This window comes from Bos javanicus, chromosome 29 (assembly GCF_032452875.1).
Source record: "Bos javanicus breed banteng chromosome 29, ARS-OSU_banteng_1.0, whole genome shotgun sequence".
In the NCBI taxonomy this organism is placed as follows: domain Eukaryota; kingdom Metazoa; phylum Chordata; class Mammalia; order Artiodactyla; family Bovidae; genus Bos; species Bos javanicus.
The window spans coordinates 44,630,622-44,658,534 of NC_083896.1; the positions used below are offsets into that span (position 1 = coordinate 44,630,622).

The window sequence follows — 27,913 nt, forward strand, 5'->3', positions numbered from 1 at the left end:
GCATTGCCCTTCTTTGGCATTGGAGTGAAAACCAACCTTTTCCAGTCCTGTGACCACTGCTGAGTTTCCCAAATTTTCCAAATTTCCATACTGAGTGCAGCACTTTAACAGCATCATCTTTTAGGAGGTGGCTCAGATGGTAAAGAATCTTCCTGCAATGCAGGAGACCCGAGTTCTATCCCTGGGTCCGAAAGATCCCCTGGAGAAGGGAGTGGCTACCCACTCCAGTACTCTTGCCCAGAGAACTCTATGGACAGAGGAACCTGGTAGTTTATAGTCCATGGTGTCGTGAAGAATTGGACATGAATGACTAACACACTTTCAGCTGGAATTCTCTGTTTGTAGTAGTGCTTCCTAAGGCCCACTTGACTTCACACTCCAGTGTGTTGGGCTCTATGAGTATGAGACCAAGCTAATTGGATTTTATAACATTTCTGAGGTAAAGCTAAATTCTGATCTTAGGTCTAAAGTGTGTGCTTCAGGTATTGTGGTCCCACAGTAGAAGCATGGAAACAGTGGAAAGATGCTCATTTGGATCCCAGCATTTTTCTTTTCAAGGTGGAAGTTCTGTGAATAGAAAGCTCTAACACGGGGAGTATTCTTATTTGAAGCCCTGTGATTTCAAACCTTTAGATCGTGGTGATTCTCCTCTGTGAGCCCTTTGTCAAGAATGCCCAAGGATTATCCTCAGACCTTACCTCTTAAGAACAGCTGTTTGTTTCTGGAGCCAAAAGTGGATCCTGCCTTGGGGTGGGATAGACAGAGACAGTAAAGAAAAATGGAATTGTCTCTGGAAAAAAAGAAGCCAGCTGGGTCTACAGTATTCAACATACATGTATTTGAAGGTAAAATGGTGAGCTGTTTCAGCCCCTAACATGATCTACTATTTAAAATGTTGTCTTTGTAGAGAAAGCCATCTTGAATCCAGATTACACAGTTTTTTGTTTGTTTAAACACTAAGAATCTGTCAGGCTGGATGTCAGGGTTGGGGGGGGAGTACAGGAAAGAGAAGGCGAATGAGAAAGGAAAGGAGTCGGGAAAGCAGCTGGGTGTCCCCTTCCTGGCTCTTCAGATCATGGGAAGCTGCAGCATCCCAGTGGCTGTGATGCCTCCACAATTGGGGACAAGAGCATCTATCTCTGGTTTCAGCCTCCTGCTGTTACTGTGCTTCCTTTGAACTGTACAGAGTTTAAGGTTTCTTTCTCATGTGTTATTCCCTTTATCAGTCAAGTCTCACTGCAGAGGAGATTCAGATCTGTGATTTCAAAAATAGTCCAGTGACCCTGGGATAATGATATGAAGGACAGAAATTGAAACTTTCTGGGTACTCATGTGCTATATCATTTTCCTCATATATAAATTGTAGAGCATCACCAGAGCTACTATAAAATGCATCTTTTCTATTCAGTTGGTTTATTCCTTTTCAAGTCTCCAGTCACTTCGCTTCCCCACATTCTCAGATGAAACTTATTTTCTCTGTCCCCAGGGAAACTCTGAGACCCACAGGGACCCTCAGGTGAGGCCACTCGGCCCCAACACTTTTCACAAGCAGCTGAATGCTAGAAAATGTGCATTGTTAAAGACACACGCTGGTCAGGAAGCGGACCAAGTACCATGGTGCTCTTTCTCCAGCTCTAAACTTTCTCCTCTGTCCTCCCCTCCATCTACAACTGCTTATATTTCTCATGAGAAAGGGTACGTCAAGCTTTTGTTTTTACTACTCCACTGATATGTCTGTTGGGATCACCAGGATTCTCCGTTTTGCTAAATCCAGCGATCGGTTTTCTCTCCTCGGCTTACTCTGCTTCTCGGCAGCGTTGGACAGTTTCTTAAGCGCTTTCTTCCCTAGGCTCATGCCGGCACGTCCTTTTCCTCCCTCACTGGCAGCTTCTCCGTCCGTCGGCTTTACTAGACCTTCCTTCTCAGCCAGACTTTCCTGCATCAGAATGCCCAGGATTCCATCCTTGGCCTTCTTTTTTCTTTTCTTTTAATCTCATATAGAGCTTGCATTCGTTCTTTTCATTTGTTTATTTGCTATGCTACGGGGCATGCGGGATCCTAGCTCCCCGACAGAGATTCAAGCCCGCTGCAGTGAGTGCTGAACCACTGAACCAGTGGCTCTTAGGCACTGGATCGCCAGGGAAGTCCCCTGGCCTTCTTTCTTATTTGAATTTTCCTCCCAAAGATCTCACCCGTTCCCATTGCTTTGTATGTCTTCTTTATGCCATGACTCCTAAATCCATATCTCTAGTCTAAGCTTTCCGTTGAGCTCAAGACTCACAGCCAGCTGTCTACTTACTGTTTCTACTTGGATATTCAAGCTGTCTCAAACTCTAATAACGTCCTGGCTTTTCTATTCACCCCAAAACTTTCCCCTAACTCCTTCATTTCAGTAAACAGTACCACCACCCATCCACCCAAGCCCAGACAGCTTATAGGGAGCTTACTATGGGCCAGGCACTGTTCTCAGTGCTCATATATATATATATATATATGAATCCTGACAACTAGCCCAAGAGTTGGTATTACAATCCACGTTTTGCAGATAAGAAACAGGGGCATAGGAAGATGAAGTGGCTCGCCCAAGGTCGCATAACCAGTGAGTGCTACGCACACAGCTGTGCGTGTCTCCTGGTACACAGGGCAGGAGGAGGGAGAGTGCTGGATCATGGCTTTCGCTCATGTTCGGCTTCATAAGATGATGCCAGATAGTCTCCTGAGTGATGGAACTCCCACTGGCGGCATATGAATTCCTGTCGCCCTGCATCTTCACCCACATTGAATGTTGCCAGTTTTGTGGGTGTAAAATGATATTTTGATTTAATTTCTGATTCATAATGAGGGTGAGCATATTTCTGTGTATTTATTAGCCATTACTGTTTCCTCTTCTGGAAACATGAAACATCTGTTCGTGTCTTTTGCCCACGTCTCTATTGATTTGTCAGTCTTTTTCATAGTGAACTACAGGAGTTCTGTATATTCTAGACCTTTTGTCAGTATTATGAGTCTCAAATATTTTCTCCAAGTTCATGATTTGTGTTTTCCCTCCGTGGTATCTCCTGAGAACAGAAATTCCTAATTTTACTATAATTGAATTTCTCGATGTTTTTCGGTGTCTTTTCTGAGAAATCCGTCCTTCAGAGTATGAAAGATACTTTCCCGTATTTCTCTTACAATTTTGCACTTCACATTGAAGTATTTATCCACGTGGAGATTATTTTTATACATGGCGTGAGGTGTGGATCTGATTTTTTTGTTTGTTTCATAGTGTTTTCTTTTCCCAGTTAATGAAATGCTGTCTTTTTCTTCTGTCAAATTTCTGTATAATTGTGAGATTGTTTTTGGGCCTCTGGTCCATTACATTGGTCTATCTCTCTGTTCCTTCACTAATTCTCTACTACCTCAACTAATACTGCTTTACAAATAATTTTTCTTTCTTGGGTATTAATGATATGTAAATTTTATGAAATGGATTGGAAAGTGTTCTCTCTTTTTGATCATCTGGAAGAATGTGTGCAGATGAATATTATCTCTCCCTTGAATAGCTGACAGAATTTGCCTCTAAGAATTATCTGAACCTGGTGTTTTCTTTTTCAGAAGAGTTAAAATCACTGCTCAATGTCTTTAGTGTTTACACAGCCATTCAGCTTTTCTCTAGCTTGGTTAGTCATTTCTGGTATATTTTTTAGGAATCTGCCCTTTTCATCTAAGTTTTCAGCTTTATTTGCATGAAGTGGTTTGCAACATACTCACAAATCTCTGCTTTGTCTGGAGTATGTCCCCTTAAAAAATGGTTCTGGTTTATGAATTTTATTAGTCTATTAAGTCATATATGTTTATTTTCTATTTTATGAAATTTGTTTTATCTTTATCATTTTCTTTCTTTTAGATATTTTTGGTTTGTTTCACTAGTGTTTTGTTCAGTTGGTTGATTTGGGTTGAGTTTTTTGGGGTTTTTTTTGTTTTTTTTACCTCTTACTGGCTGCTTAATTCATTAATTTTGGCATTTCTTTTCTAATATAACCGCTTGAGACTATTGTTTCCTCTGAAAAGCAACAATAAGATAAAATTTCCTCTAAGAACCTCTTTAGTAGCAATAACAAAGTTGATATATAATGTTTCAGTTTGTGTTTGGTTCTGAGTATTTCTGATTTCTATTATGATTTCTTTTTTCCTGTATTTCCTTTGTGAAACCCATTTCCTGTTTCCTTTTGAACTGGTTAAATTGATTCATTTTTTTCTCACAATCCATTTAAACTACCAATTTGAAAGATTTGTTACTGTTGTTGTTCAGTCACTTAGTTATGTCTGACTCTTTGTGACCCCATGGACCCTACAGCACGCAAGGCTTCCCTGTCCTTCACTGTCTTCTGGAGTTTCCTCAAACTCATATCCATTGAATTGATGATGCCATCCAACCATCTCATCCTTTGTCACCCCCTTCTCCTCCTGCCCTCAGTCTTTCCCAGCATCAGTCTTTTCCAGTGAGTCAGCATCAAGTGGCCAAAGTATTGGAGCTTCAGCTTCAGCATCAGTCCTTCCAACGAATATTTAGGGTTAATTTCCTTTAGGATTGACTGGTTTGATCTTGCTGTCCTAGGGACTCTCAGACTTTCAGTTTTCAGCCTCTTGGTGATTACTCTCAAAATATGAAAGTGTATACTTAGGAGTTTAACGTTAGTTAGTTTCCACTTTCCTCTGAAACAATTCAGGGACGTTAAAAACATGCTCTGACTTCAGGCCGTCCCTCTTACCATGCGTGTTGTATTTACCGTGGGTAAATTAAACGTAGTCATTCTTGTCTCATATTAGCAGACTGTTTAAATTATCCACATTTTTACTGTTTTATTTGTTGATCATTTCTTTTTCTATCCTTGACCTTGATCTTCTAGTACCATTTTCTTGTTTTTCTAGTATGTCCTTAAGAAGGTATACTGAGGTTCAAGCCAGCCTCTAAGGTGCCCAGTGATTCACCCTCTCAGGGATTCACACTCGTAGTATCCCTCCCACACTGAACAGGGCTGACCTGTGTAACCATTAGGAGGTCACCAAAATGATGGCATGTGACTTCTGAGGCTGAGTCATAAAATACATGGCACCGTTGCCTGGCTTTTTCTTGGACCTGCTCACTCTGTGAGGAAGCCAGCTGCCATGTCCTGAGGTTGTCAGTCAGCCCTGGGAGAGGAACTGAGGCCACTTGTCACCACCAGCCAGTACTTGTGAACGAGCCACCTGGAAAGAAAGCAGACCCTGGTCAGGAAGATTGCAACCTTGGCTGACATCCCAACTGCAGCCTCCTGAGAGACCTTGAGCTAGGACCACCCAGCTCAGCTGCTTCTGAGTTTCTAACACATAGAAACTGAGATAATAAACATGTGTCATTCAAAGCCATTTGTGTTGTTACATAGTGGTAGATAAAAGTAATATACATATAGGAGGGTCTTTTGGTAGTAAACTCAGGTTTTGTTATCAGAAAATGTTTTAATTAATTCTCATTCTAAAATGTATTTTATATGTACATACAGTTCTGAATTCAAAGTTGTTTTCTCTTCAGCACATGGAAGATATTTTCAAGTCTCTTCTGAATTCCTTTATTGTGATTAAAAGTCCACTGTCAGAGAAAAGACTTACATTCAGAATATATTACAACTTGTTGTTCAGTTGCCCAGTCGGGTCCAACTCTTTGCAACCCCATAGACTGCAGCATGCCAGGCCTCCCTGTCCCTCACCATCTGCTGAAGTTTGCCCAAGTTTATGGCCATTGCATCACTGATGCCATCCAGCCATCTCATCCTCTGACGCCCTCTTCTCCTTTAGCCGTCAATCTTTCCTAGTATCAGGGTCTTTTTCCAACGAGTCAGCTGTTCTTGTCAGATGACCAAAGTACTGGAGCTTCAGCATCAGTCCTTCCAGTGAGTATTCAGGGTTGATTTCCTTTTAGGATTGACTGGTTTGATCTCCTTGCAGTCCAGAGGACTCTTAGAAGTCTCCTGCAGCATCACAGTTCGAAGGCATCGATTCTTTGGTGCTCTGCCTTCTTTACAGTCCAGCTCTCACAACTGTGTGTGACCACTGGAAAGACCATAGCCTTGACTAGACGGACCTTTGTTGGCAAAGCGATGTCTTTGCTTTTCAACACACTGTCTATGCTCGGTTGCTCAGCTGTGTCTGACTGTTTGCGACCCCACGGACTGTAGCCCCCTAGGCTCCTCTGTCCGTGACATTTTCCAGGCAAGAATACTGGAGTGGGTTTCCAGGCTTTCCTGCAGTGATTTTAGAGCTCAAGAAGAGGAAATTTGTCACTGCTTCCACCGTTTTTCCTTCTATTTGCCTTGAAATGATGGGGCTGGATGCCATGATCTTAGTTTTTTAATATTTAGTTTTAAGCCGGCTTTTCACTTTCCTCCTTCACCTTCATCAAGAGATTCTTTACTTCCTCTTCACTTTCTGCCATTAGAGTGGTATCATCTGCATATCTGTGGTTGTTGATGTTTCTCCTGCCAAACTTAATAATAAGACAGACAATCCAATTTTTAAGTGGGCAAAATATCTGAATAGACATTTCACTGAAGATATGGTAAATAAGTACATGAAAAGATACTCATCATTATAAGCAAATTAGTCATTGGGGAAACATAAATTAGTCATTAAGGAAATGCAAATTAAAACCACAATGAGATACCACTTCACACTCTCGAAAATGGCCATAATCAAAAAGGTAGACAGTAATGAATGTTTGTGAGGTTGTTGAGAAAACAGGAGCCTCAGACGTTGCTGGTGGGAATGCATAATGGCACAACCACTTGGGGAAATACTTTGGCAGTTTCTTAAGAAGCTGAACATGAGTTTACCATATGACCCAGCAGTTCCAGTGATCATATATACCTAAGAGAACTGGAAACATGGTCTGCACAAAGATACTTCTCTGTCTGATTCTGGCAGCTTTAATCTAGAACTGGGCTTCCCTGGTAGCTCAGCTAGTAAAGAATCTACCTGCAATGCAGGAGACCCCGGTTTGATCCTGGGTCGGGAATATCCCCTGGAGAAGGGATAGGTTATCCACTCCAGTATTCATGGGCTTCCCTGGTGGCTCAGATGGTAAAGAATACTCCTGCAATGTGTGAGACTGGGGTTCGATCCCTGGATTGGGAAGAACCCCTGGAGGAGGGCATGGCAACCCTCTCCAGTATTCTTGTCTGGAGAATCCCCATGGACAGAGGAGCCTGGCAGGCTACCATCCTTGGGGTTGCAGAGTCAGACACACTGAGCGACTAAGCACAGCAATCTAGAGCTGGTTTAATCTAAAACCAGTTATTGTATTCTTTATTCTAAAGTCAGCAACTAAGAGACTTTACTTATCCTTTTTTATTTTTTGCTTGCCTGGAATTTACACTGCTTGGTGAATTGGGTCTGTGAATAATCAAGTAGTCTGTATAGAAATTCCCACTCAGTTTTCAAGGGCAGAACTCTAGAAAGTATGTTCACTCATTCAACAGTATGTCCAGTGCTACGTACTAGACACTCTGTTAGGTGCCTGGATTGCTATGGTGAGCTCAAATAGCATTGGCAGTGTCCTCACTGAACCTGGTTATGCTCAGTTGCTTAGTCATGTCTGACTCTGTGCTTCCTCAAGGACTGTATTTCGCCAGGCTCCTTTGTCCATGGGATTTTCTAGGCAAGAATACTGGAGTAGGTAGCCATTCCCTTCTCCAGGGGAATCTTTCCAACCCAGGGATCAAAACCAAGTCTCCTGCGTCTCCTCCACTGGCAGGCAGGTTCTTAACCACTAGTGCCACTGGCCTGGTTGGGAGACGTATTAATTGAAGCTGAAGGACACCAGATATAATCAAAAGATCTCTGTAACCACAGGTAAAGAAGTTGAAGGGAAGCGAGAGTGTCGGTAGGTTGGTTAGGAGGCTGTTGCAGAAGTAGGTTATGGTGTCTTAGACTTGGTTGGCGCTGGTGACAGTGGGAAGAAATGGATTTGAGAACCCTTTGGAGGCATTGTTGACAGCACTTGGTAATGGTTGGGTTGTGACAGCAGGGGAGGGAGAGCTAATGTAGGTCACTCCTGGATTTCTTGTTTGCTTTATAGAATGGACTGTGAATAGTGGAAAGGTGGACGTTTACTGAGCAGAGTTTGGTTTTTGAACATGTTGAGTTTGAGATGCTATTGATACTTCAAAGGAGAACTGCCAGCCGGTAAGCAGTTGAATATACAGTCCATGGAGTCACAGAGTTGGACACGACTGACTTTCACAATCTGTTCAATATACAAGTCTCATGATTGGAGGAGATATGTAACTTACAAGTTGTCTCTGTGTAGGTGCTTATGTATAGGTCTTCAGTCCTACGGTAAAATTCTCCATCTTTTCGTCTCTCTTTGCCTACCTTTCTCCTGTCTGTTTTTTTAAAGCCAGATTAATTGTTGTTATTTTTAGGTGTTTTTCAGCTGCCACTTAACATCTGGATCATCTCTGGGTCTCTGTCAGTCTGTTTTTTCCCCCCTGTTAGTTTTCAGGGGTGTGGCCCTGTCTTTCACCACATCTAAGTAATGTCAGGCTTTGCATACAAAAGTAATTGTAGGAGCTCCAGGTGATGATACTCTTCTCCAGACGGGATCCCTTTTCCCTCTGCTGGGCTGATGACCTTAATCCAATCAGCAACTGTACTAGATGGAAGTTGAATTTGCAACTCTGCCGAGGCTCAGATTTACTAACTTCTGGTTCTCCCCAGCCCTCCAGGGTTTTCCAGAAACCCTTATGTGTTCTCAGAACCCTTTTCCCTGTAGAGCTCGCATTCTTTATGTAACAAAACTGCTTTTCAGGAGATTTCTGCTTAGCTCTTTACTGCCTCACGCACTCTCAGTATTCAGCAAACGTCCTTGGAGGAAACCTGGCAGTTTTGAAGATTTGAAGCCTCCATTTTGCTGGTGTCTGACACAAAGCCCAGATTTTCTGCCTCCTGCCCATATTCAGAATCTGTAATTTACTGCAAAAGTCAACTCCCTTCTCAAGATTCTCTTCTTGTGGTCTCTCTGGATACTCTCTACTACTTTAAAACAGACCATTCCTGTGTTCCAGCCAGCTTTTCCCATTGTTCTTGGCAGGAGTGCTGATCCGCTACAGTTTCTCCATTCTTCTGTGAAGTGGAAGTCCAGCTTCTCTTCCTGTGAGCTGCTTAAGGGAGGCAAATTTTGTGTATTTTGTTTCACTTGAAAAATCTCTTAAAAATAGTAGTGCGTGCTGGATGCTTAAGAAAAATTTAGTGAGTGAATGCACCCAGACATCTTGGCCCCATTTTTAGCATTTAGATCTGCTTCATCTTCTCCCGGGTCTTGAACCAGAGTGATCTCTAGTTATTCTTACTAAATATAGAGTATTCTACTGAATATTAAGTATAGATATATAAGAATATTTTTTATTTATTTATTTATTTTAATATTTATTTTATTTTTAAACTTTACAATATTGTATTAGTTTTGCCAAATATCAAAATGAATCCGCCACAGGTATACCTGTGTTCCCCATCCTGAACCCTTCTCCCTCCTCCCTCCCCATACCCTCCCTCTGGGTCGTCCCAGTGTACCAGCCCCAAGCATCCAGTATGGTGCAATGAACCTGGACTGGCGACTCGTTTCATACATGATATTATACATGTTTCAATGCCATTCTCCCAAATCTCCCTCCCCCTCCCTCTCCCACAGAGTCCATAAGACTGATCTATACATCAGTGTCTCTTTTGCTGTCTCGTACACAGGGTTATTGTTACCATCTTTCTAAATTCCATATATATGCGTTACTATACTGTATTGGTGTTTTTCTTTCTGGCTTACTTCACTCTGTATAATAGGTTCCAGTTTCATCCATACAGATGGCTAACAAACACATGAAAAGATGCTCAACATCACTCATTATCAGAGATATATAAGAATATTTAGAAAAGATATACTATAAAAGTCATTTTACAACAAACACCCGAAAACCTCCTACCCGATTTAAGAAAAAGAATCTAATCATTTGGAGTTCCGTGTGTGTTCTTCTTTTGTCTCATCCTTTTCCGTCCCCATCAGAGGTAACCACTACCCTCAGTACAGAATTCTTCCTGTCATTCACTCGAGTATTTGTCTCCCGGAACAGTGTATTGTTTAGAGTTGTGTGTTCTGAGCTTTATGTACATGGAATCATATTAGTTGTATTCTCTTTTCTTACTGTTGTGTATATCTGTAATTCATTCATTTCCATTGATATGTGTGTAGTATTCCATTGTGTTACTGTGTGTGCATGTATGTTGATAGATATTTGTGGTGGTAACCAATTTTTTGTTTGATTTTTGTTTGTTTGGATTTTTTTTACGGGGGTAGAAATATTCATGCTAAAGGCATGTCTTCTGGTGGATTATAGCTAGTAATATTTACTACAAATTAAAATAGAAATGTTTATTTATCAATTTATTAAAGTAACAATAATTTTACAATAAAACAATAAAGTAAAAATTAAAAATTTTCTGAAACAAAACAGATTAATGAAAAATATGGCATTGTTTTACGTTTTTATCACAACTCTTTACTGACTTTATGAAAACTGATTTCTTGCATCTGCTTCTGCATTCAGATTTGTTACAGGATCACACACCAGTGAAGACACTTCCATAGTTAGGTGAGAATGAGAGTGAAATTGGAAACAGCATCTTAGAACTATTTTGAAAATAGTTTGACCTCACATACCTCCCGAAAGGATCTCCTGAGTTCCAGACCATACTTAGAGAACTACTGATCTAGGGTCTGTGTGTAGACTCTACCACAGGGAACGTGCATTCTCCAGCTTTGCTTTCTGAAGCCAACTCTGCCAAAGTAGATGGAACAAGTTGCCCTCCCACCAGCAATGTTTAATTGTTCTGATCACTCTAATCACAGCACTTGATAATTGTCAGATTTATAATTTTTGCTACTCCGGTGACTGAAATAGTATCTCACTGTGGTTTGATTTGCATTTTCCTCATTACTGATTGGTTTGGCCTCTTTTTATGTGTTTATTAGTTATCTGCTTTCCTTTCCTGTTAAGTGAAAAGTGTTAGTCACTCAGTCATGTCTGACTCTGCGACGCCACAGACTGTAGCCTACCAGGGTGCTCTGTCCATGGAATTCTCCAGGCAAAAATACTGGAGTGGGTTGCCTTTCTGTTGAGTGCCTATCTTGTATTTTTCAGCTGTATATCATGTTTCATTCTACCTTGTAAAGTGAGATAAAATGTTTTTTGTTAAAACACTCAATACAGAGTCAAATTGACCATTTTCATTACATTTTTTAAAAATTGAACAGTGATTTTAACATGTGAGGAGATATTTGACATTTCAATATTGTTTAAGCTTCTCCTTGATTTCTTTAAGGAGCTGTTAAGTAGCACTTTGGCAGAGGAGAACATGAGGCTGCTTTGGTTTGGTATAATATTCAGCTTTTAGCGTCTATACTCATTCTAATTGAAGGGAATGTGTTTGGCTTAAAAGAGCTTTCTGTTTTTCATATCTCATCTCTTAGAGCCTGTAAAATGGACATAGTGCATTCAGCTCCAATATTCTGGGATTCTAACTTATTTTGTCTAATTTTTACCCTTTGTTTCAGTTATATGAGTGGGCTTAGGATTATTAATAGTTTCATGGACCTTTTTTTCCCTCATTTAAACCATACTTTTAAACTAAGTGCCCTTTAGTGACTGTAGCCCTCTGATTTTTTTATTGAAGTACAGTTGATGTACAAGCATACAACATGGTGATTCACAGTTTTTAAAGTTACGCTCCATTTATAGTTGTTGCACAATATTTGTGCAACAAATAAGCTACAAATTGTGCTTGTAGCTTATTTTATATTTGCTTGTACCTCTTAATCCCCTACCCCTATATTGCCTACTCCTACTGGTAACCACTCATTTGTTCTCTATATCTATGAGTCTGCTGCTTTTTCTGTTATATTCACTAGTTCGTGGTATATTTTCAATTCCACATCTAAATGAATCACATGCATTTGTCTTTGGCTTATTTCACGTAGCATATGTAGCATATGCAGCATATGCAGCATATCACACTCCCAGTCTCTCCATGTTGTGTTTCTCTGACGATTAATGATGTGGAGCATCTCTTCATGCACCTGTTGTGTAGCCTTCTGATTTCTACTCAGCCTGTTTCTTTTACAACAAATTGTTTATTTTTTAACTTAAGAATTTTCAAAACTAGAAAAAATAAAATGGTGATCTCCTACATAGGTGCCTGTCACCTAGTTTTAATAATTATCACTATTAAAAAAATCTCTCAAAATGGGAATATATTTTTTGGTAAGAAAAATAAATGTTTTTAATGTAAACAATACCAAAAATTTGAAAACAATAAGAATAAGGTGGAATTCCACTTCCCAGCAATGACCACGGTAAAAATTTGTTGAAATGGTTTTCCGTTTGTATGAAAACTGAATGTTAGGAATGTTAACAAAAATGGAAATTACTATAATTATTATATTTTCTCAATTTAATATGTATAGATCTACATCATTCCTTCCAGAAACTATAGGTTGCTTCTTATATAAATATTTATTAATCAGTTCCCTATATGCACTGCTCTGTCTTCTTATATAAATTTCTAAAAGTTGGATTTTACTTTCCAAAGGTATTAGTTCAATTCAGTCACTGAGTTGTGTCTGCCTCCTTGCGACCCCATGAACTGCAGCATGCCAGGCTTCCCTGTCCATCACCAACTCCTAGAGCTTATTCAAACTCATGTCCATCGAGTCGGTGATCCCATCCAACCATCTCATTCTCTACCTTCTTCTTCTTCTCCTGCCTTCAATCTTTCCTAACATCAGGGTCTTTTCCTATGAATCAGTTCTTCACATCAGGCAACCAAAATATTGGAGTTTCAGCTTTAACATCAGTCCTTCCAATGCAGCATGTTCAGGTCTGATTTCCTTTAGAATGGACTGGTTTGATCTCCTTGCAGTCCAAGGGACTCTCAAGAGTCTTCTCCAACACCACAGTTCAAAAACATCAATTCTTTGGTGCTCAGCTTTCATTATAGTCCAACCCTCACATCCATACATGACTACTGGAGAAACTGTAGCTTTGACTCAACTGACCTTTGTTGGCAAAATAATGTCTCTGCTTTTTAATATCCTGTCTAGGTTGCTTATAGCTTTTCTTCCAAGGAGCAAGCCTCTTTTAATATCATGGCTGCAGTCACCATCTGCAGTGATTTTGGAGCCCAAGAGAATAAAATGTGTCACTGTTTCCACTGTTTCCCCATCTATTTGCCATGAAGTGATGGGACCAGATGCCATGATCTTAGTTTTCTGAATGTTGAGTTTTAAGCCAACTTTTTCACTCTCCTTTTTTACCTTCATCAAGAGGCTCTTTAGTTCTTTGCTTTCTGCCATAAGGGTGGTGTCATCTGCATATCTGAGGTTATTGATATTTCTCCCAGCAATCTTGATTCCAGCTTGTGCTTCATCCAACCCAGCATTTCTCATGATGTATTCTGCATATAAGTTAAATAAGCAGGGTGACAATGTACAGCCTTGACATACTCCTTTCCTGATTTGGAACCAGTCTGTTGTTCCATGTCCAGTTCTAACTGTTGCTTCCTGACCTACAAACAGATTTCTCAGGAGGCAGATCAGGTGGTCTGGTATTCCCATCTCTTTCAGAATTTTCCACAGTTTGTTGTGATCCACACAGTCAAAGGCTTTGGTATAGTCAATAAAGCAGAAGTAGATGCTTTTCTGGAACTCTCTTGCTTTTTCAATGATCCATCAGATGTTGGCAATTTGATCTCTGGTTCTTCAGCCTTTTCTAAATCCAGCTTGAACATCTGGAAGTTCATGGTTCATGTACTGTTGAAGCCTGGCTTGGAGAATTTTGAGCATTACTTTACAAGCATGTGAGATGAGTGCGATTGTGCGGTAGTTTGAGCATTCTTTGGCATTGCCTTTCTTTGGGATTAGAATGAAAACTGACCTTTTCCAGTCCTGTGGTCACTGCTGAGTTTTCCAAATTTGCTGGCATATTGAGTGCAACACTTTCACGGCATCATCTTTTAGGATTTAAAAGCGCTCAACTGGAATTCCATCACCTCCACTAGCTTTGTTTGTAGTGATGCTTCCTACGGCCCACTTGACTTCACATTCCAGGATGTCTGGCTCTAGGTGAGTGATCACACCATTGTGGTATCTGGGTCATGAAGATCTTTTTTGTACAGTTCTTCTGAAAGGTATACATATTAAAAACGTAATGCTTATTGTGAAACTGCTCTCTAAAAGTGAAAATCACTAGTGGTTTTCACTCAGTACGTTAGAGTGCCTTTTCCCTGTATTTCCCAACCCTGGGTCTTGTCACTTTTTCTCATTCTTTCAGTATGGTTGGTATTTTTATTTGTCTGATTAATAGTAAAATTAAATAACCTGTTTATGTTTTTTTCACCACTCCTTCTTCTTTGAATTGCCTATTAATGTTCTCTGCCAATTTTTACTTTGAAATTTTTTTCTATTGATTTGTAATAATTCTTTGCATATTAAACTTTTGACATTTTATCATATCATAAATACTTTTCATTTTAGTTGTTAAAATCTTTAAATCTCTTTGGATACTTCTAAATTTCTGTTTTATTATTTACTTTATGGAAGTTTTTGATTTTGTATGTGGCAGTCAGTTCCTCTGTGGGTTCTGATTTGGTGAGATGCTTAGAAAGCCCTTCCCTACCAGAAGATTATTTTTTAAAATTGTCCGTATTTTCTTTTGATACTTTTATGGCTTTCTTTTTTCTATTTAAATCTTTAATCCATCTGAAATTTACTTTGAATAAGGAATGAGAGGGAGATTCATCATTGTTTTTGTTCAAATAGCTAGCCAGTTTTCTAATGCTGTTTATTAATTTATCTATTTCTTACAGTAAATTCTTATTTATACTTGGCCTAATTGTTTTAGTGTTTATTTATCTATTTACTTATTTATTTGGTCTTAGTTGGAGTGTACAGGCTGAGTAGTTGCAGTGCTCAGGCTTAGTTGCTGCACAGCCTGTGAAATGAAGATCCCCAACCGGAAATTGAACCCGTGTCACCTGCATTGTAAGGCGGGTTCATAGCCACTGGGCCACAAGGGGCGGTTCCCTATACTCAGCCTGATTTTGGACTCTGTTCCCTTCCACTGATCTCTTTATTTATTCTTTTCCCAACAACAAGGTATTTTTATTACCTCAGCTTTAGAATACATGTTAATATCCTGTTGGGTGACACCCTCTTCTTTATTCTTTTTTCCCTAGAAGAAAATTTTAAAACCTACAGAAAAGTAGAAGAGTTTAGTGCAGCTCCATATATATTAATTTCCTGCATTAAGCAATTATTAAAATTCAGTCCCATTTTTTTTCTGAAGCACTTTGAAGTTAATTGGGAAGCCATTTCCTACTTGAATGCAGCAGGCATCTCTACTTACTTTCCAATTATACTTAACTATTGGTTAGTGTTTGCATTAAGGAAACTTTTGATTTTCGTGTATTTATTTTAATATTTTCTTAATGACTCCACTAGCTTTTTGGTTCATTCTCTTGAGTTCTAGAACACAGTCACAAATCTGCAAATGGGATAGCTTTGTCTCCTCCTTTCAGCTTTGTATATCATTTTTTTCTGATTACTTCACCCAACTTTTCAGGCCAGTTTTATATAAACAGCAGAGATAGGCCCATATATTGTTCCTGGCTCTGGTCTCAACTTCAGTCCTGATGCTAACTATATGAAAAGTATATATATTTAAAGTTTATGTTAAGGAAGTGTTTTTTTAGGAAGTGTTTTTCTATTGTTCTTTTTCCAAGGGTCTTTTAAAAATTAGGAATCCGTGTTAAATTTTGCCAAATCCCTTTTTAGCATCTAATAAAATAATTGTATTTTTTCTTTTGAGCTTACTAATGTGATAACATGTATTAATAAGTCCCTAATACTCAGCCATGCTTCTTTGGGAGCCTTCCATGGAAGGTGTATTTTTGTTTTCGTGTATTTTATTGGTTCTTGCCCCTGTTATTTTTGGCTGCACCCTGAAGGGTTTTGTTTGTTTTTGTTCTTCCCACACATGCCCTCTGCCTCTCTCACTGAAACAACGTGGATTGAGGGGCTGTCCCAGTGAGGGGCTGTAATATAAGTGACTGGGTGTTGTCCGATGCTGACGGCACGCACCCTTTTTGAGCGCTTCTGATGTGCCAGGCTCTGTGCTAGGTGCTTTCCGCATTTGTTAGTCCACACAGCAATTCTGGTTTATAGACGTCTCTTCTATATTACTATATTACTTCTATATTACTTCTATTATAGACGTCTCTACTATATTACTATATTACTAATTACTATATTACTAATTACTATATTACTATATTGCAGACTTGAGAATTTTTTTTTTTTGAGGGACAATTGATCTTTTTCAAAAAGTATTTATATATTTATTTGGCTGCACCAAGTTTTAGTTGCGGATATTGGATCTTAATTGTGGCACGTGGGGGCTTTTAGTTGTGGCATGCATGATCCAGTTCCCTGACCAGGGATCGAACCCTGGGTACCCTGTATTGGGAGCACGGAGTCTTAGCACCTGGACCACTGGGGAAGTCCTAGACCTGAGAATTCTCAAGTCTGACTTTAATAGAAAAGCCCCTCCTCCCCACCTCACCCTGCATCCGAGGCCTGTTTTCCCATCCAAAGAGTCCCATCAAGGACTTTGTAGAAAGAGGGGAAAACAATGTAAATCTTGTTGGCTTGTGCAAGTGATTGGCATTGATACACTAAAGATATGCTGAGTAGCTGAAAATTAGGGGTCTACTCATAACCCTACGGTCCTCTGCTCCCCAGAGTCACATCCGATAGCCTGGAGCACCTTCCTGGATTCTGTTTCTTGTTTGGGTCTAAGTTTTCCTCATCCTCTGGTGTTTCTCCATTTGAACAGTGTTTCGTGCCATCTGATTTCTTGTGAGACAGACAGAGACAGGAAATCTTTTCTTCTCTCATCCATTCATGGTAAAATCTCCTCTCCTCAATATCTCCTTCAGCCCATCTCTTCCACACTGTGCCTTTCAGGGTGATGATTCAGTTGCTTTACTCTTTAAAAACCTGCTTTAGGGTTGCTCATTTTATCTTTAATTGTTTTTTAAAGATTTGTTCGGGTATGTGTTTATTTTGGCCGTGCTGGGTCTTCATTGCTGTGCCCAGGCTTTTCTTTAGTTGCGGTGAGTGGGGGCTGCTCTCTGGTTGGGGCGCGCGAGCTTCTCCCCGCCATGGCTTCTCGTGTTGCAGGGCACGGGCTCTAGGGCACACGGGCTTCAGTAGCTGCAGCTCGTGGGTTCTAGAGCACAGACTCAGTAGCTGTGGTGCCCGGGCTTAGTTGCCCCAAGGCGTGTGAGATCTTAGTTCCTGAAGCAAGGATCGAACCGTGTCCCTGCATTAGCAGGCAGATTCTTAACCACTCGACCACCTGGAAAGCCCTAAGGTTACTCATTTTAAAATAATAACGCCTTCATTGCTGTGCACAGACTTTTCTCTAGTTGCGGTGCCTTAGTTTCGCAGTCAAAATTATGCTATTTCATGTAAAATAATGAGTTCAGTATCTACATAGTCAAGTAACCTCAAAAGCCATAGAAAACACTCCTCAGAAATTTGCCTTTTGTGTTCTGGTTATTGAGGCTCACGCAGACTTCCGCAGGCGCCATGTTAACATGGAGACAGTTTTAGAAATGGAAAGTTAGTCCCACAGAGGAAAAGCTTTCCCGTAATTTTTTTCTACCGGTGTGCTCTTTATCCTGATAAATGCAGGTTGGAGGGGATAGGCAGAGCTCGCTCTTCTCATCTAGGATTAAAGATCTGCAGTGGGGAGAAGCAAGGCTTGCTCGTGTGACACAGCCATTTCTTGGGACACAAGAGTAATCTAGGCCACTTGGCGTCTGGTCCAGCATTTATCTGCTCTGGTCCCACAGGGACCGTCCGTTTGATTCAGAGACAGGCTTTTCAGTGTTATGTTTCATCCAGATCTTTATTTCTCCTTTCTTCTCCCTTTTTCTGTCCAAAATATGGCCACTGCACTGTTCGCTGATAGCCTGTCAGGAAGGAGATGGGGGCTGAGATGGAGTATGAGACTGTTTCTCTCCTGCTGAGCCCGTCCAGTTCTAGTTTGCTTGGGAATAAGTTTGAAACAGCTGTTAAATGCAGACTGGGGATCATTTGTAGATATCACTTAAGGCTGTTTCTGTTTTATCTTACAGCAGAGCACAAACTAGAATAATTTAGAAGGTTTTTAAAGATTCTTAATATATTTTTGTTCCCTTTGCTACCTAGTTGTCAAGCTTTGTTCTTTCTTCTTGCAGATTTAGTCCAATAGGATCTAAAAGAAAGCAGTTTCTGGAGAGAATTTACTTGGGCTTAGATAACATATCCTTAGGAAACCGCCGCTCCATTACTCATGATCTCCTTTTGTGTCATTTAGCACTTGTATTACGTAGGCACTGTTACATTTGTTGGCGAACTGTTGGGTATACTTACTCCCCATCCTCTCAAGAACTGCTCAAAAGCAGAGATTATGCCATCAGTGTTGCTCTGACTTCATCTTCTGTGCATATTTCCTAATGTTCTCATCTAAACCCCTGTGGGCTCAGCGATACATCCAGGATTCCAACCGTTTTTCTCTGCTCCCAGGCTCCAGGCATCTGCCACCTGTAGTCTGCACTTCTGTCGTCGCTTCCTGTCTCTCAACTTCTTCCCCTCTTCCTTTTCTTCCTTTCATTCTGCCCTAGTAGAACAGCTAGAAGAAGCCTATTAAAATGTAAAACATGTCTCTCTCACCTAAAGCCTTTCTTACAGAGTAGGAGCCAGATCTTGACTGCTGTAGAAATGGATGAAAGCAGGCATATGATCGAGGAAGGACTTGCTGCATAAGACGTATCCAACCAATAAAACGTAGGGTAACAGAAAACCCTACCATCAGCCTCTGACTCAGTCTTGTATTTGTTGAGATACCTTCAGTCACAATGTCTTGCCAGGCTCAGTCATCCTCAGAACTGTCTGGGGCTGTTTCAATCAGTATTGTGTGAGTGTGGATTTAAGGAGAAATGTGTCTTATAAATCAGAGTTTTTCTGTTAAGTTATATGTTGAAAGTATTTACTTGTAATTAAAATAATTTCTTCTGATTGTCAGATAAGTGCCTTGTACTGGTTTTAATTGACTTCTGGACGAAGATAAACTTAAGTTTGTGTCTTGGCTCAACCACGTTCTTGTGTGACCTTGGGCAAGTTTCTTAATCCTTCTCAACATCCTTGTCTGTACGATGGGTATAGTACCCACATCTTAGAATTATTGTAAGACTTACATGAGAATGGGGGTTTTCCAGGTGGCTCACTGGTAAAGAATCTGCCTGCCAATGCGGGAGATGGAGGAGACATGGGTGTAATTCCCTAAGTGGGGAAGATCTGGAGGAGGAAATGGCAACCCACTCCAGTACTCTTGCTGGGGGAAATCCTGTGTTCAGAGGAGCCTGGCAGGCTACAGTCCGTGGGGTCACAAAAGAGTTGGACACGACTGACTGAGCAGGCACACGTGCAGATGCTTAATGAGTTACAGACATTTTCCCTAGGCTTTGAAGAACTGGAATATATTTATGTCCCCACATCCCCTTGAGTGATACCATTAAAAGCAAACAGCTAAAAGACCTATTGAACTCACTGCCAATAGTATGGAAATCATATGTGGTGTGTCTGGTTTCTTAGCAAACACTAAACACATCCAGTCTTGCTATTAATCAATGTTCTGTTACCTAAGGGACTGAATCATCCTTGGCTTTCTTGTTAACATCAGGTGCTGTGGCATACAGGTTTGTTTATTGATTCACCAACTATTTATTGGTCTGTAGTGTGTTTTTCCTTCCTAAAAAGGATCCCACCATATTACCTGCAATATTTTATATGTTGTGTGAAAGGAGAGATGGGCCGGAGTCTTACGAGGCATAAAATTGCTGAGGACAAGGAGTGTCGTTGTCTTCCCTGCCAGGCTGTCTTCGAGAGGCTGTGGACCACATCCTCCCAACTCCCACCACTGCAGTGCCTGGTGTTGAGGAGATGCTCACTCACATGTGGAACGTGTGAGAGAGTGAGGATGGCAAGCAGAGGCAGAAACACACACGTTCCCAGTTTAGCCCTGCGACTCTTCTTGCAGTGAGTTCATTTAGCACCAGCGCATCCGTGTTTAGGTGCTTTGAAAGTGAAAGTGTTAGTCACTCAGTCGTGTCTGACTTTGCGACCCCATGGACTGTAGCCTGCTAGGCTCCTCTGTCCATGGAATTCTCCAAGCAAGAATACTGGAGCGGGTTGCCATTCCCTTCTCCAGGATATCTCGCTGACCCACGGATGGAACCTGGGTCTCCTGCATTGGCAGGTGGATTCTTTACCATCTGAGCCACCAGGGAAGCCCCTGCTTTGAAACAAACAAAAACATAACTTCTCAGAAGCATTCGTAATTAGCAGCCTTAGACGAGGAACAAAATTGGGAATATCCAGTCTCTTGTATTTTGTTCATCCTTTCTTCTTCCTTTCCCTTTTCCTTCCCTTTCCTTGTTGTGTTCCCTTTCCTTTCCAGCAAGGCTTGGAAATCAGCTAAACAGTGTAGTTAGTTACATTTCTTAATCATCAACTATGTGAAGTATAATAATCCCTTGGGTGTTGGCAGACTCAGAGTTCCTTTGGACCGGCATATTTCTAGTCTAAAGCGGAAGGAGAAACAAATGATGCTGTGGGTCGTCTTTGATGGGGCAGGGGGCGGGTGGCAAGCGTGAACCTGCAGAGATTCCTGCTTAACAAACCTGAGTGTGTTTCAGGAGCACAACTGCAGGAGCTCCAGCCGGTGACGGAGCAGGCCGTGTCAGGGAGGGCTCAGGGACGAGTGTATTAGCACCAACAGCTGCTGTAACAAATGACCACGGACATAGTGTCTTAGAACAAAACCCGCATTTATTTTCATGATTCTGGAGATCAAAAGTCCAAAATGGGTTTCACCGGGCCAAATTCAAGGTGGTGGCATGGCTGCATTTCTTCTGGAGGCTCCAGGGAGCATCGGTTTTCTTGCTTTTCCAGCATCTAGAGGCCACCTACATTCCATGGCCCCGACCCCAGGGGTGCTTCCATCTTCAGAGCCAGACACACATCACTCTGACTTCTGCTTCTGTGGTCACATCTCGTTCTTTGACTTCGGCCTTCCTGCCTCCCCCTTAGAAAGACTTATAAGACTGATGACCCATCCAGACAATTGAGGATCACCTCCCCACCTCAGCATCCTTAACACCATCTTCGGAGTCCCTTTTGCCATGAAAAAGGTTTCCAGGTTCTGAGGATTAGGGGATATTATTGCTTACCACGAGGAGACTGGAGTTTAGAATACAGCTCTGTCACTTACTGGCTGTGGGCATTTAGCTGAGTCATGACTGTTTAGAATCTGTTTCCTCTTCTATGGGTACAGCAATGAACCGTCCCCACCCACCCACCCCACCCCCTTCACACACACTCACAGACGGAGTCATGTTTTTGAAGTCTGGATGAAGTAATATGTATGAAAAGACCTGATGGACTTTCTTTTAGTTGATTTTGATTGTGACTCAAAGCAGAAGGAAAGAAAGAGCTTTATTTGCTCCCTTCAGAAGTTATCAGATCTTATTGAGGCAAGGGTGGATTGAGTTCTGTTGATCTGAATTTGTTCCCTTTTTTTTTTTCATGAATCTCTTCAACACATATTCTTGTTTACCTGGTTTTCCCTAGAGGCCCTGTTAGGAAGTTGTTAAACTTCATTAACAAATATTTGCCGAGTGGCCGTCCTGTGCCCTGCCCTTTGGTAGAAGGCCCAGAGGTGAGCGAGTGTGGGCCTCAGAGGAACAGAGGTGATTTCAGGGCTACTGGAGCTTAGAGCGTGAGGAGGGAGCACAAAGATGAGACGGACTGGGAGGCAGGGGGATATGAGCGCAGGACCGCGTCGGGGGCCCGAGGACCTGACTCGGGTCAGCAGCATCTGTGTGCCTCTCAGTCCCGCAGAGACGAGGGCAAAAGGACACGAACCACTCAGCCCAGGAGCCGAGAGCAGCATCTGAGGTTTCCCTCGCGGCTCCCCCTAGAAGTCCAGAGTCGTCCTGCCTTGGAGGCCAAGGTTGAGTCAGACTAGAGATTCTGAGAATCCAGAGTGAGGGACAGCCCTGTCGCTTTTAATTAAGGGGCATGTCCTCATCATGGCCCTGAAGAGTTTCTGCATGTTTGATGGAAGTTTGGCGGAAATCAAACCTGTGGTCTTTGAAAGCGTTTCCTGCCAAAAGGCTTCTGTTCTGTTTGTGCGGATCATCTCCTTGTTGATACAGATTTGCATCTGTGTGTGTCGCAGGTGATTAGACCGAAAGGTGGGGGAGGAGCTGGGCAAGCAAAGTAAACATTGATGCCCCCAGCCCCTCCCACCGAAACTGCTCCTACGTATTAGAAGTGAAAAGGCATGATGGTATTTGCTGGAGATAAAGGGACATCCACAGAAGTTCATAGAATAATATACCTTTTGACACTGAGCAAGTACAAAGGTTAAATAAGAAGAGTACTCTTTTACTGATGACGGACGCAGTAAACAGCGTTCTAACTTTCTTCCTCTAGGTAAAGCAGCATTTCCGCAACAGAAGGTGTATCTCTTTTCTCATAAGTTCCTTACCTTTGACTGGACCTTCTTTCTCTAAATTTTTCTAGGCTGTTCAGCTTGACCCTGAAGAAACTCGTCATGCTAAAAGAAATGGACAAAGATCTTAACTCGGTGGTCATCGCTGTGAAGCTGCAGGTGAGTTGAGCAGGATTGTTTGCTCAGGGCCCACGGAAGCTGGATAACCTTGTGCCCATGTCAGGGCTTCAGAGATGCTGGTAGGAGACCAGCATCCTTTGCTGAGTCCGTCACTCAGCAAAGAAGATGCAACTGTGGGAAGGCGGTCCGGCTCACATAGTACTGAATCCCAGTTCTGCCCCTTAGTTAAAGCACTCAGTTTCTTTGTCTGAAGGATAAAAGTGGCTCTCCCTGCCCTGCCTATTAACAGGATTAGCATGAAGATCAAGAAATTCAGAAATTACTAGAATGGCAAGTGTAGGTTTCGGTCTTATTCCTGGGATTTCTGGGTATAAGCAGATATATGGGTTGGGGAGACAGCTTTGGCGGTTTTCCACAGGGTGAAAGATATTTATAGGTTATTATTTCAGGCTTGACAGTTTAAAATTTACTGGGATATTTCGTCTTCTGAGTAATCCCCACATTTAATTCCTTGAACTCACTCAGTATCTCCAAGGGACCCAAAATATTTCACCAAGATTCATATTCTAAGCATTCTGGAATTTCAGGAGAAACCGAGCTCCAGAAAGGTCAAGGGGTCTGTTTTGCCAGGTGATTTCCAAGTGGCAGAAGTAGAAAGCAGAGAGTCATCACATGCGTGGTCGTTAAACTGCAACACAGGACCTTACTTAACCGAAGCCTTTTTAATGACGGTCCCTCTACCTTACTGAGAGTCTGAAGAGCCTCTGGATCCATGAGATGATGGAGTTCTCCAGCTTAGGAACAGTGTACTTGTGGTTCATGGAGTTCTGTTTCTTGGAGAAACAGTGAGCTGCATGGCCACTCCCTGCTAACCAGGATGTTGGTTACTGGCTCACCTGTTATGCAGCAGTTTTTTGGCTTCATTAAAACCCACGTCTGTAGCATTTTCATAGTACATGAAGCATACACTGAAGTCCTCAGTTCTCCTTCTGAGATAAATACATTATATTAGTTTAGTCCTCGAAACCTGAAACATTTTGGGACTCCCTGGTGGTCCAGTGTAGCACTAAGACTGCACTCCCAGTGCAGGAGGCACAGGTCAAGGGAGCTGGATCCCACCTGCCACAACCAAAGTCCCACACGCCCCCGCTGAAGAGCCCCAGTGCGGCACCCAAGACCTGGTGCAGTTACATGAAACACACATTAAAAACCACTTGAAACATTTTAATTACTCCTTGTGATTTCTGTGTGTCGCTTACATTGAAACTCCCTGTTCATCTCCGTGCATAGTGATTTTAGTCACTAGGTCTTATCTGACTCTTGCAACCTCATGAGCTGTAGCCCGCCAGGCTCCTGTGTCCATGGAATTCTCCAGGCAAGAATACTGGAGTGCATTGCCATTTCCTTCTCCAGGGGATCTTCCCAATGCAGGAATTGAACCCGGGTCTATTGCATTGCATGGAGGAGCCTGGTAGGCTGCAGTCCATGGAGTCGCTAAGAGTCAGACACGACTGAGCGACTTCACTTTCACTCACTTTTGTGCATTGGAGAAGGAAATGGCAACGCACTCCAGGGTTCTTGCCTGGAGAATCCCAAGGATGGGGGAGCCTGGTGGGCCGCCATCTGTGGGGTTGCACCAAGTCGAACATGACTGAAGTGACTTAGCAGCAGCGGCAGCAGCTATTGCATTGTAGGCAGATTCTTTAATCTAATGTGGTGGCTCAGAGGTTAAAGCATCTGCCTGCAATGCAGGAGACCTGGGTTCGATCCCTGGGTCGGGAAGATCCCCTGGGGAAGGAAATGGCAACCCACTCCAGTATTCTTGCCTGGAGAATCCCATGGACGGAGGAGCCTGGTGGGCTACAGTCCACGGGGTCACAAAGAGTTGGACACGACTGAGTGACTTCACTTTCACTTTTCAGATTCTTTACCATCTGAGGCACCAGGGAAGCCCTTTAGTCACTAAGTCGTGTCCAACTCTTGCAACCCCATGAACTCTAGCCCGCCAGGCTCCTCTGTCCATACGGTTTCCCAGGCAAGAATACTGGAGTGAGTTGCCATTTCCTTCTCCAGGGGATCTTCCCAGACCCAGGGATTTTTAACCCAGGTCTCCTGCATTGGCTGGTGGATTCCCTACCACCTAAGCCACCAGGGATAATTCCTCCCAATTCTGTGAGATGTTTCCAGACACCATGAATTGAAAAAGCAAGTGAGGGGCCATGATGGGCGAGTGGAAACTTGTGTCTTTTCCTCCTTTCCCAATTTCGCACTCGTTTCTAGGTCACGGGCAGCGTTCCAGTTTTCAGGAATTATTTCCTTTGCTAAAAGCCAGTGCTTTCCAGTGCAAACACTGTTGGTGTGGTTTGGAAAGTTCCCTGCTGTTTTTGCCTTCCTCGCAGTTAAATGCCTTTGCCAAAAGAAATAATTTCTTTTCTTTCCTAATCAAATATTTAACATTCTGTAAAATTTTAAATTATACCCAAAAACTACAAATATCCGAAATTTTTTGCTCGACTTCCAAGCAGCTGAAAGTAATTACAGATGTTAACACATTCATTTATCCAGTCACTTATTTATTCATTTACATATTCATCTAATAAATATTTATGGAGCACCTGTTACAGGCTAAGCGTTGTTCTTGGCACAGGGGATTCAGCAGCGAACAAAACAGACCCAAACTCCTGCCTTTAAGGACCTTTACCTGCTGATAGAGCAGCTGTCCTCAAAATAGGGTCTGCAGAGCCTGGGCTCCCCAAGACCCCCTCACAGGACACAGGAGGTCAAAACTGTTCTCATGATAGTACTGTGACTTTACTTGGCCTTTCCACCATGTTGACATTTGCACTGAAGTTACAAGAGCAGTGGTTGACGAAACTGTTACAGGAAGTGGGACCTCCTCCAGGGACCGAGAGCAGGCTCTTGTCTAACACTCAGAAATGGACTGTCTGAGGAGATACATGTGCTGAAAAAGCAGACTTTATTGGGAAGAGATGCCTGGGCGGAGAGCAACAGGGAAAGGGAACCCAGGAGGACCGCTCTGCCACGTGGGTCGCAGCCTCAGGTTTTATGGTGATGGGATTAGTTTCCAGGTTGTCTCTGGCCAATCATTCTGACTCAGGGTGCTTCCAGGGGGTGCATGCCATCGCTCAGCCAAGATGGATGCCCTCGAGGGGGACCCGGGATGTTGGTACGACATACAGTCTGGTGTGTCTCCTTTTGACCTTTCGCAAATTCTTCCGGTGGGTGCTGGCTTGTTAGTTCCATGTTCCTTACCAGGACCGCCTGTCTTAAAATAACTCCTGCGAATGGCTGCTATGGCCCCTGGCCAGGGTGGGCAGTTTCAGTGTTTCCTCTAACAAAACAGCTGGCCCTTCCCTCACACCAGGGCGGCTTCCAGCGTGTCAGCAGTCATCGTGCGTCCACCATCGCAGACTGCGAGGAAGAGGTGAAAGGCCAGGTTTGCTTAAGAATGTCCTTGAAGGACAGTAAGAATTGTTCATTTATTTTGTCTCAGCCCTGGAGCACACGCCTTCTGAATAGTCTGCGTGATGAAATGGAGATGTGCACACAGCACTCCTGCTTCACGGAGGAAGCTGCCTGACGACTGAGCTGTGTCTTGAAGTAGCTGCTATTTCACAGAACACTGTTCGTGTGGCAAGAAGGGCTTACAAACTGTTACTCAGACTCAGGAATCTGGAAGATTGTTTCTTGAAAATGAACAATGTGAGCCTGTCACTTTGAGGGGAGACAACTGAGAATATTTTTTGGCCAGTAAAATAAATGACATTTGAGTTTTCAAGTGAAGATTAGAATTATATAATATATGTATGTATATACGTGGGTGTGTGTGTCTATATATGTAGGTGTATACATGTGGACACACACACACGCCCATTGGACCACCAGGGAATGCCCAACAATCCACCAAGAATTTCTCTATTTAAAAAATAAGCATTTAAAACACTAGTAACCTAATCTTTAATACATTAAGACTCATTAATGGGTATTTTTATGTGTCATAAGTAATGGTACTATGAAAGTGAAAGTTTTAGTTGCTTAGTTGTGTCTGACCCTTTGTGATCCCATGGACTATGGACCACCAGGCTCCTCTGTCCCTGGAACTCTCCAGGACTGGGTAGTCATTCCTTTCTCCAGGGATCTTCCCAACCCAGGGATCAAACCTGGGTCTCCCACATTGCAGGCACATTCTTTACCATCTGAGCCACCAGACCAATCCCAAATGTCAATGGTACTATAGTATCAGCCACAAACTGTTCTGCTTCTGTACTGCAAATGAAGATATACGATGCTACAGATTTAAAAAGATACTGAAGATAATTTTGAATTTGGACCCAAGTTGGTAGTGCCTGGCACCTGGAAGAAGCAAATTCTGGGACCCACGAGGAGCCGAATCTTTGCTGGAGGGCAGTAAAGACGAGACTAGTACTGTGCTGGGCTCTGAAAGTGCCAGAGCTGGCTGTGCCCTTGTAAGCTGCCCTGCATCTACATCCTCTTACCGGCGCACATAGGTTCACGTTCACAAGTTTGCGGTTCAGATAACGCATTTGGGATGGAAACGTTTACGGGAATTTACAGCACACATTTAGATAGTGAGAGTTCAGATAATGAGGGCCGCTGCTGTTGGAAGGTGATGATGCGTCCCAGTGGGGGTGGGGGATGGAGCACGCCCAGGGGTGGAGGAAGTTATGTGGTGGTCACGGGTGGCCTCACTGAGAAGATGGCTTTCATGCAGGGACTTTGAAGAAGGTGAGGGAGGAAGCTGTGCAGATACCTAGAGGAAGAGCACTGGAGGGAGAAGCCAGGGCGAGGCCCTGAGCAGGGAGGTGCTGGCAGGATGGAGAGAAAGGAGGAGGGCCTGAGGCTGGAGGGGAGTGAGAGGAAGAGGAGGGGAGGGCAGAGAGATCGGGGGATGGGGTGTATGCCGCGATGGGAAGGTCTCTGGCTTTTATTCTGTGTGAATTGGAGGGTTTCGTTTTTCTGTTTATTTTTTGGCTGCTCCGCAGCATTTGTTGTTCAGTCATTCAGTCGTGTCTGACTCTTTGCGACCCCATGGACTGCAGCATGCCAGGCTTCCCTGTCTTCACCAT

At 42.5% G+C, this 27,913-nt stretch overlaps 1 protein-coding gene across 3 annotated transcripts in view; it reads left to right on the top strand.

Moving 5' to 3' along the window:
• The window catches only part of PACS1 (phosphofurin acidic cluster sorting protein 1), a 149,822-nt gene that overhangs the window by 87,846 nt on the left and 34,063 nt on the right, over nt 1-27,913 (top strand). For all 3 annotated transcript variants that reach the window (XM_061407025.1, XM_061407027.1, XM_061407026.1), the window contains exon 2: nt 22,757-22,844. In XM_061407025.1, coding sequence (XP_061263009.1) covers nt 22,757-22,844 — 88 coding nt within the window. The remainder of the gene's footprint in view (nt 1-22,756; nt 22,845-27,913) is intronic.